The following is a 10277-nucleotide window of genomic DNA, read 5'->3' as shown; positions in this document are numbered from 1 at the left end:
TTAAACGAGCTCTTACACGCTGAAACGAACTGAAAAATCGCTTAAACGAGCTGTTACGTGCTGAAATGAACTAAAAAATCGCTTAAGCGAGCTGTTATGTGCTGAAACGAACTGAAAAATCGCTTAAACGAGCTGTTACGCGCTGAAACGAACTGAAAAATCGCTTAAACGAGTTTTGACCCAAACCCGTTTTGACCCGTTCTAACCTTGACCCGTTATAACCCGAACCTGTTGACCCTAACCCGTTCCGACCCGAACCAAAAGAACCCTTTTTTTAAGTGACCCGTTTTGACCCTAACCCGTTTCGACCCTAACCCGTTTCAACCCTAACCCGTTCCGACCCATGACCCATTTTGACCCAACCCAACCCATTTGCCACCTCTACATTAAACTCTTATAATAAAGGTTAAAAAATTCTAAGAAAAAAACGTTAAAAATCGACCCAACCCGACCCATTCATGGTTTCAAAAGGTATTAAGAATATATTGTTCTATGTAATTATAAGTATAGAAACAATAGTCAATTTTATATAACATCTTGCAAGAAACTGTAAAGCTCTTTTGCAACTAAACCTGGGTATTCTTCATGTGGAAGCAAGGCTCCAGGAGCCGCAACAAATTTGCTCACACCTTTAGCTTCTCTAAGAGCTTCCATTTCGGCTTTTGACCTCTTCGGTGCACCTGATGTTGACACGACCAAAACTGGTAATTTACCATTTAACCCTTCAAAGAGTTGAAGAAATTCTTCACGGGTTTTCACGGGGTCAAGTAGGCCCGTTAAGAAAGCAGCAGGGACATAACGAGCCCCTTTCTGTTTTGTTAGCTCGTATCTGTTTTCGATGATGGCTGGTGTCACGTTTGCTGAGTCAGCATACACGTGGGATTCGTATTGGGACTTAATGGACTTTTTGTTGCTGACTAACATGTTGTACATCATCCAACCGACACCTGGGGCACGTAATGTTCCTCTGAGTAGCTCGTATCTGTAAATTGTTAAAAATAATATTAAAAGTTTAAGCAAAAGTACAAAACTAAGTATGGTGTGTAAGAGTTAGTAAGTTTGACTAATTTGGTCAACGGTCAATACGGGGTATGTTCGATCTTTAACAGGTTAAATAGGTCTGGAGTTAGTAAGTTTGACTAAAGGTTAATGCATGTAGACTTTTAAATGAACTGAACAAAGAATGTTTCTGTTCATTTGTTTAACTTTAACCCAACAAACGATCGGACACGAACAACTAAGCAAATGGGGCATTCTGGTTCGTGATCGTTTCTGTTCGTTCGTTTATGGTATAAACAAACGGTTCTCAAACGTAAACGAACGAACTTAATTGAATATAGATGAATGAACATAGCTCTTAAACAAGTTAAAAATAAATGTGAACAAATATGTTGGGCTAAAAAATTATTGAAAACAGACTAACTTGTAATGGGTCTAGCAATTTTAAATGAATCTATTAACGCGACTAAACAAGCGAACTTTAGCAAACACAGAGTAATGAGCATGAATGTACGCAAACGAACAAACATAAAGGATTTTATATAAACGAACGTTTAGGGCTGTTAACGAACCGAACCGAACAAAGCCTTGTTCATGTTCATTCATTTAGCATTAAACCTGCTCACAAACAGTTCATGAAAGCTAACTGAACGGAAATTCTTGTTTCTGTTCGTTCATTAAGGAATTGAATTTATTCATGAACGGTTCTTAATTCAAAACATTAGATATAATCACCTTAATTATATATAAAGTTAAGTACTTGAGATAGTAATAATCATAAACATAAATGATTATTCTAATAATGTCAACGAAGCACAAGTTGGATTTTTTGTTACTTAAAAGAGTTGTTTAAAACAAATCATTAACGAAATGAACTGAACATAAACAATAAAATTATAAAATTCAAATGTTAGGTTGTTTATTACAAATAATATATTATAAAAATATAAAACAAACCTTTAACTAACAAACATAAACAAATGAGCGTAAACGAACATATATGAACACATTAACAAATGTTCACGAACACAAATGTACAAACGCAATCTCTGTTCATGTTCGTTCATTTACTAAACGAACGAACGTTAACGAACTTCCCATCGAACGGTTCACGAACTGTTCGTTGAGCGTTCAGTTCGTTTACAGCCCTACGAACGTTCATGGCCGCTTGTTTATTAAATAACCAAGCTTCCCGCCGAACTGTTCATGAACAATTCACTAAACGTTTGGCTCACTTAGAGGCCTAAATGCATGAAATCTCCTAGTCATTACTATAACCATCTTTGGCAAACTAATTATTCAACAAATAAAATATTTCATATAAAATGACTGTTTACCAAACCCGTTTTGACCTGTTACCTTGATTCTGTCTTGGAATCACGACCAAATACAATGGGAAGCGGGCCAGACCATGTAGGAGCAACAGCAGCAATAGCGGTTGGTTTGACCAAACCCTTATTAGCAGCACGGATGGCTATGGTGGCAGCATGACCGCCTCCAACAATAACCAAATCTTCTGCTATATATAACCACCACAATATATGTCAATAACTTTACCACAAATCAAAGCCCAATAATCAGTAATAATAGCATAAGTATAACACCTACCTGTGAGATTTACAGGACTATTTGGGTCAAGGATGAAGTCAACAAGGAACGATTCCATGACATCTGCGTTGTAATCAAGCTTTGGGCGGTCAGAGTCACCAAGACCGGGCCAGTCAACGATGGTGGCTCGCCAATTAACATCTCCAGATTGTTTAATGATGTCTTTAGCCACCAGTCTCCATTCTTCTACAGTGCTAACATCAGAAATAGTTGGCATCATGAGAATGTTCTTTTTTGGTCCATTACTTTCATCTCCATGCTCCTCATAGTAGATTTTGACAGAATTATCCTTGAATTTCCATTGCCAGTTGCTAGTCTGTAAAACCATAGCACTAACTAATCAATAATCAACCCAAATTTGTTCATATAAGATCAAGTTAACCTACAAAGTTCAATTTCAAAATTATGCTGCAACTTGGATAAGGGCTGTAAACGAAGCGAACCGAACAAGGCCTTGTTCATGTTCATCCATTAAGCTTTTATAGGACAGTTCACGATCAGCTAACCGGACAAAATTTCGTGTTCACTCATTAAGGAAATGAACTTGTCTGAGAACGGTTCACGAACACAAACAAACGGACACGAATTAATACAAAAATTGTTTTATTTGATTTGGTTAACTGAGAATGCCGGTGTCAACGGTTCGGTCCGGCTTCCAGTTTTGTGTTGGTGCTATTTGTTAATTTCAATCAATCAATCAATTAATCATACCCAGTGAAGTCCCACCAACAGCAAAGCTATAAGTAAGGGTCTGGGGAGGGTGGAATGTAGGCACACCGTACCTCTATCCAACGGGATAAAGAGGTGGCTTCCAGAGAGACCCTCAGCTCTGAAATACAAATGTATGAGGCAATATAAAGGAAAGGAAATAATAATAATAATATTAATAAAAATTAATAATAATAATAATATTAATAAAAACAATAATAATTTGTTAATTTAATATATATAATTTATAGGTATTAAAATCCCTCGGCTCTTGCGCCCAGGCGCATTTTCTATCGAGGCTCAATAAATGCGCTTCTAGTTCCTAGGCGAGGACTTCAACATTGTCTACGACATCAACATGAGAAGATAATAGCCGAGCAAAAGAAACGCAAGGAGTGCTATTGAAACTTAGATCTAGGAGGGTCAAACGAATTACATTGAACATTTTGTTCTTCAAGTATTGAAATTACACTTGACTATTTTAAAACTTTTGTTACTAATTAGATGATATTAAATGTTATGTAATAGCTTTTGTTTATTTTATTTGAAGAATAGTATTGGTTTTCATATACATAACATATTTTTACTTTTTATTTAAGTTCGTTATTTTTCTCAAGCCCCCACCTTTACTTGCGCCTAGGCCCCAAACGAGGCCTATGCGCCGTTAGTGCACCTAGCGCATTTGATAACTATGATATAATTAAACTCCAACTTTAGAAGTTTGGTTCTTCATAGTTTTGCCACTAAAGTTTAATATATTTACCTTTTGGCCCCAAGAGTTATAGTTCAATTCTTTTTTGCCAACTAAGTTTCAAATATTTACCTTTTGGCCCCTCAACTTTGGTAATGAAACTTTTGTTCTTTCATGTTTTGTGTAATATACGAAAATCAAAACCCATAAATATATAAATATCAATTAATGTGTCGAGTTTAAAACGAGTTGATAGCTAGTAAAACTGATCGAATAATAATGTCGACTAACCGAACGTGATATATAAAATAAATATTATCTAATCAACATGTGAGTAATAATAAAGAAAATCAGTGCATGCATAAATATGTATATAATAATAATAATGAAGTCAAATTGTAACTAATTGGTGAAACATCTGCATGACTTTCCATCAAAACCGTGAGCAACAAACAACCAATTTCATTAGGAATTTGATCGTGTTTATAATTCGTTTTAATATATATATATATACAATAACACTTCAAGATTTTTATTTTCCTGGATAATAATACCCTAAATCGTATTCTTTCTCTACCACTAACACCACCGCAGCCGCCTTGCAACTCGCCAGAGAAACCGTAGCTACCGCGTGCCGACGCCTCTGGTAGTCACACACCACCATTCGCCTCCGCTCTCTGTGTTTCTGCATTAAGCCGCTGCCACCGGAACCCGCTAAGTACCGCCACCGAAAATCCACCGCCTAGAAGAAAATCCGCTCTGTTAGCCGGAGTCGAAGCTAGCCGCTGTTGTCGCCACTTGCTGGAAATCAAAACCCGACATCGTCGCTGAAGTCCGCAGCCACGAATCCACATCGTTATAGCAACCGTCGAGGGTTCTCGCGACATTTAATCAAAGTTTAAGTCTTCTTACAGTTTTTGCCATTCGCTTATAAGGTACGGATTCTGTTTTTGTTTCCTTTTAGTATTATTTATACTCCGTTACTTTGTTGTACGGTTTCTGTTTTTGTTTCCTCTTAGTATTAATTATATTTCGTTACTTCAGAGTACGGATTCTGTTTCTTGTTACTTCGTAGTACGGATTCTGTTTCTTGTTACTTCGTAGTACGGATTCTGTTTCTTGTTACTTCATAGTACGGTTTCTGTTTTCTTTCACTTATAGTATTATTTGTATTCCGTTACTTCGTAGTACGGTTTCTGTTTTCGTTTACTCGTAATATTAATTATATTCCATTTTATATTCGGTGTCCGTCACTTTGTAGTACGGACTTTTCGTTAGCTTTTATTACAGTTTGAGTTCGGTTTATTTGTTATGTTTTATATCTATTTATGTAACATGCAATAGATTATATACTTTTGTACTTATTATTGCATGTCTATTTAGTAGCATTTTTGTTGAATAATTATTATATGAAATTAGCTTTTGTACTCTGTCACCCGAGCATGTCTGAAATGTCGTATGGGCGTCAACGGCATGCACTTATCGTGACAGTGCGTAATCAAAGTTCACGGCGTCTCTGACAGTACTCATGTAGTACCTTGGCCATTTAGAGGCGTATAGATCGATCTTAGCTCCGACTCCTGACTCCTGACTTCTGTTGAGATGGAACAATGTGTGCACGCCACCCACACCGTCTCCTTGGTGCATGGACTAGCTAGCTGTGTACCCCTCTGTTTAGGCTCTGGGTGCTTCCGTATTACACGACCTATTTATTTTAACGTCATCGTCGTGTATTTTAGTAATTATATTTTGTTTCGCTATATTCTGGTCCGTTTTGATATGTGTATACGCATTTGGTTAAATTTGAGTATATTCAGATTACGTCCCGATCGTGTATCGGATTATGTTTCGCATCTAATTCTAGTTCGGTCTAAAACGTGGTTTTATATCCGCAATAGTTTCAGTTTTATTTCAGTATGTGTTTTGTCTTATGTATGCCTTTACCTGTACTATTGTTCTCTCCGTTACTGGGCAATTTTTGGCTCAGCCGTATTTTCTTGTTTGTGTCTGTCTTATTTGCTAACAGGTAGTTCGGGAAATCGGGGAGATCAGTGATGAGAGAGAATAATGAAGTTCAAGCTTTTTAAAAGTTAATTCATGACATAGGTTGCATTGATTTTTGATGTATTTTGGATTGTGACATTGATTTGATATCTATAATAGTAACACGCCAGCCCGTTCCGAGTTGGGGTGTTACATTTATGGTATCAGAGCTTAGGCTTTTTCCTGTCGAAACTTTAAAAAAAAATTATTTTGTTTTAAAACCTAAATAAATAGGACATGTGAGGATTGGGTAGAGGTTGGGCTAGGATTTCATCTCTTTTTTTTCTTCTTCATCCGATTCGTTTCATGAACTATTCGTTCTGATATTAAAACGTTCTAACACTAAAGGGATCGACTCTTATTTATTCCTAAGAATCGTGATCTGCATGTGCTCATTGATTCTAGTTTCGTTTAGTTGTTCGTGTCTCAGAGTTATCGATACATTAGGTGGTACTCTTTTTAGTATGATTTGTTTTCCTTAACTGATGTGCCTTATACGTGCTAGCTGATGTCGGGGTAACCCACTTTGCATTCTCGTAATTTCTGCCAAATTTCTTAAAATGTGTGCCTCTTCAACTCTTTGTTCTTTTAGTTGTTGCTACCTCTCTGTCAAACGTATTGTCTATCTATTGTATAATATAGTTCCATGTTTTAGAAGTCTTAAATTTCGAGGCCGAAATTTTTTTTAGGGGGTAGAGTGTTGAAATATCCGAACATGTAATGAAGTATAACGTAAATTTCGAGGACGAAATTTCTTTTAAGGGAGGTAGAATTGTAATATACGAAAATCAAAACCCATAAATATATAAATACCAATTAATGTGTCGAGTTTAAAACGAGTTGATAGCTAGTAAAACTGATCGAATAATAATGTCGACTAACCGAACGTGATATATAAAATAAATATTATCTAATCAACATGTGAGTAATAATAAAGAAAATCAGTGCATGCATAAATATGTATATAATAATAATAATAATGAAGTCAAATTGTAACTAATTGGTGAAACATCTGCATGACTTTCCATCAAAACCGTGAGCAACAAACAACCAATTTCATTAGGAATTTGATCGTGTTTATAATTCGTTTTAATATATATATATACGATAACACTTCAAGATTTTTATTTTCCTGGATAATAATACCCTAAATCGTATTCTTTCTCTACCACTAACACCACCGCAGCCGCCTTGCAACTCGCCAGAGAAACCGTAGCTACCGCGTGCCGACGCCTCTGGTAGTCACACACCACCATTCGCCTCCGCTCTCTGTGTTTCTGCATTAAGCCGCTGCCACCGGAACCCGCTAAGTACCGCCACCGAAAATCCACAGCCTAGAAGGAAATCCGCTCTGTTAGCCGGAGTCGAAGCTAGCCGCTGTTGTCGCCACTTGCTGGAAATCAAAACCCGACATCGTCGCTGAAGTCCGCAGCCACGAATCCACATCGTTATAGCAACCGTCGAGGGTTCTCGCGACATTTAATCAAAGTTTAAGTCTTCTTACAGTTTTTGCCATTCGCTTATAAGGTACGGATTCTGTTTTTGTTTCCTTTTAGTATTATTTATACTCCGTTACTTTGTTGTACGGTTTCTATTTTTGTTTCCTCTTAGTATTAATTATATTTCGTTACTTCAGAGTACGGATTCTGTTTCTTGTTACTTCGTAGTACGGATTCTGTTTCTTGTTACTTCGTAGTACGGATTCTGTTTCTTGTTACTTCATAGTACGGTTTCTGTTTTCTTTCACTTATAGTATTATTTGTATTCCGTTACTTCGTAGTACGGTTTCTGTTTTCGTTTACTCGTAATATTAATTATATTCCATTTTATATTCGGTGTCCGTCACTTTGTAGTACGGACTTTTCGTTAGCTTTTATTACAGTTTGAGTTCGGTTTATTTGTTATGTTTTATATCTATTTATGTAACATGCAATAGATTATATACTTTTGTACTTACTATTGCATGTCTATTTAGTAGCATTTTTGTTGAATAATTATTATATGAAATTAGCTTTTGTACTCTGTCACCCGAGCATGTCTGAAATGTCGTATGGGCGTCAACGGCATGCACTTATCGTGACAGTGCGTAATCAAAGTTCACGGCGTCTCTGACAGTACTCATGTAGTACCTTGGCCATTTAGAGGCGTATAGATCGATCTTAGCTCCGACTCCTGACTCCTGACTTCTGTTGAGATGGAACAATGTGTGCACGCCACCCACACCGTCTCCTTGGTGCATGGACTAGCTAGCTGTGTACCCCTCTGTTTAGGCTCTGGGTGCTTCCGTATTACACGACCTATTTATTTTAACGTCATCGTCGTGTATTTTAGTAATTATATTTTGTTTCGCTATATTCTGGTCCGTTTTGATATGTGTATACGCATTTGGTTAAATTTGAGTATATTCAGATTACGTCCCGATCGTGTATCGGATTATGTTTCGCATCTAATTCTAGTTCGGTCTAAAACGTGGTTTTATATCCGCAATAGTTTCAGTTTTATTTCAGTATGTGTTTTGTCTTATGTATGCCTTTACCTGTACTATTGTTCTCTCCGTTACTGGGCAATTTTTGGCTCAGCCGTATTTTCTTGTTTGTGTCTGTCTTATTTGCTAACAGGTAGTTCGGGAAATCGGGGAGATCAGTGATGAGAGAGAATAATGAAGTTCAAGCTTTTTAAAAGTTAATTCATGACATAGGTTGCATTGATTTTTGATGTATTTTGGATTGTGACATTGATTTGATATCTATAATAGTAACACGCCAGCCCGTTCCGAGTTGGGGTGTTACATTTTGCCACAATACTTTTAGCCTTACAACTTTGGCCACCAAACTTTTTCCATAAAACTTTTAGCCTTTAAACTTGATCACAATTCAACTTTGACCACATAATTGTTACCGTATCAAATAGAACCGATACTGACTAGGTTCCTGTCGCGTCCCCGCTGCAACGTGGGGTAGCTTTCAAAAATGTAATACATTTAACGTGCGGCTACAAATACTTGCTCATATTTATACGCTAATTTTACATATAAACTAATCACATAGCAGCCATAAATATTTTCTTAATATAATTAATAAATTTGCTTAAATACATATAATAAGATTACAAACGTCATTAAAACGTATTAAAAACCTTTATTCAACATTCATAAACAAACAAACATAACGAAAACGAACACATTATTAAAAGTTCACAAACACAATTGAACGAGCATGGCCTCAGTTCGTGTTCGTTCATTTAGTTATAACGAAATTCGTTGCTCATTCCGTTCATTTATTAAACGTTTGGGTTCGTTTACAGCCCTAATTCAGAGTAAATAAAACGGAACTCCACTAGATTGTCAATTAAGTTTCACATCCAGACAGAATAAGCAAAATTAGTGGACACATGTACAAATATTCAAGCTATATCTACCGGAAACAAACAGATCAAATGCTAACTAACCTTTGATGATAGAGATGATTTATCAATTGAATAATCAACAGAAGTTGAAGCAGCCCTAACACTTAGCGATTTGATGTGTAGTTTGGGATATCGATGTACAACAGTTGAATGACGGAATTTTGTGTATGAATTGAAGCATAAAGATGGAGTGGAAACAGAAGTTAGGTAAGAGATTGCAAAAGAAGAAGAAGCCATTGACGTTTTGAAGCTTGGAGAATTAGTTGTGTACGATTTTGGGGAGATTGGAAACACTTATTCTGGGTTCATAATTACAGGTCCACAGGTACAGTGTGCATACGTGTGTGCTTCTGGAATACAAAGTATTGAAAGTAAACCAACAGTTTTGACTAAATATACGTTCACACAAATTACTTTTGTTCACCAACCGAGTCGAGTCGAGTCGAGTCTGAGCCTGAGTTTGGCGTGTTTATAAATTGAATTGGCTTGACTTGTTTGACTTACGAAGTCGAGTTGGAATGTTGAGCTTAGACTCAAGTTGATTTGTAATCATGTTGGTGTGGTTTGGCTCGGTTAGGCTTAGGTTTTAAACTAAAGTTAATGTGAACCTATATTTTATACCCAACAAGCGTAAGATAGGAACCAAAACCAACGATAACATACGAAGTCTAGTAAACTATAAGAATAAATTTAGTTTCACCAAACGCACTAAAATAGTATTAATATTATTATTGTTATTATTATGAAACCATAATAATATTTACCTTATTTTAGTCACACACCGTAATAATATTTTCTCTACATAATTAGTATTGATATTATT

General features: G+C 36.3%; 1 protein-coding gene across 2 annotated transcripts; it reads right to left on the bottom strand.

Moving 5' to 3' along the window:
- Window positions 1-461: 461 nt before the first annotated feature.
- On the bottom strand, window positions 462-9720 carry LOC143611149 (uncharacterized). 2 transcript variants are annotated; one of them, XM_077085430.1, is made up of 4 exons: window positions 9497-9720; window positions 2608-2923; window positions 2359-2518; window positions 462-982 (listed from the first exon to the last, which is right to left on the bottom strand). In XM_077085430.1, exons 1-4 carry the CDS (start codon window positions 9689-9691, stop codon window positions 526-528), a joined length of 1128 nt encoding a protein of 375 aa, XP_076941545.1. In that variant the 5' UTR covers window positions 9692-9720; the 3' UTR covers window positions 462-525. The 2 variants fall into 2 exon arrangements, with proteins under 2 accessions (XP_076941545.1, XP_076941546.1); XM_077085431.1 differs by having other exon boundaries at window positions 2359-2515; window positions 9497-9718.
- Window positions 9721-10277: the final 557 nt, after the last annotated feature.

This window comes from Bidens hawaiensis, unplaced genomic scaffold (assembly GCF_021521415.1).
Source record: "Bidens hawaiensis isolate Kalapana, Puna unplaced genomic scaffold, B.hawaiensis_p1.1 tig00029657_1, whole genome shotgun sequence".
Lineage (NCBI taxonomy): Eukaryota > Viridiplantae > Streptophyta > Magnoliopsida > Asterales > Asteraceae > Bidens > Bidens hawaiensis.
This window is presented reverse-complemented; position numbering and strand designations above follow the sequence as displayed.

Excerpts from the sequence above, each read along its gene's own strand:
- LOC143611149 (XM_077085430.1), bottom strand. The coding sequence starts at position 9,691 with ATGGCTTCTTCTTCTTTTGCAATCTCTTACCTAACTTCTGTTTCCACT. Across the intron at positions 2,924-9,496 it reads AATCATCTCTATCATCAAAG|ACTAGCAACTGGCAATGGAA; the intron begins GTTAGTTAGCAT and ends ATGGTTTTACAG. Across the intron at positions 983-2,358 it reads GATTCCAAGACAGAATCAAG|ATACGAGCTACTCAGAGGAA; the intron begins GTAACAGGTCAA and ends AACAATTTACAG.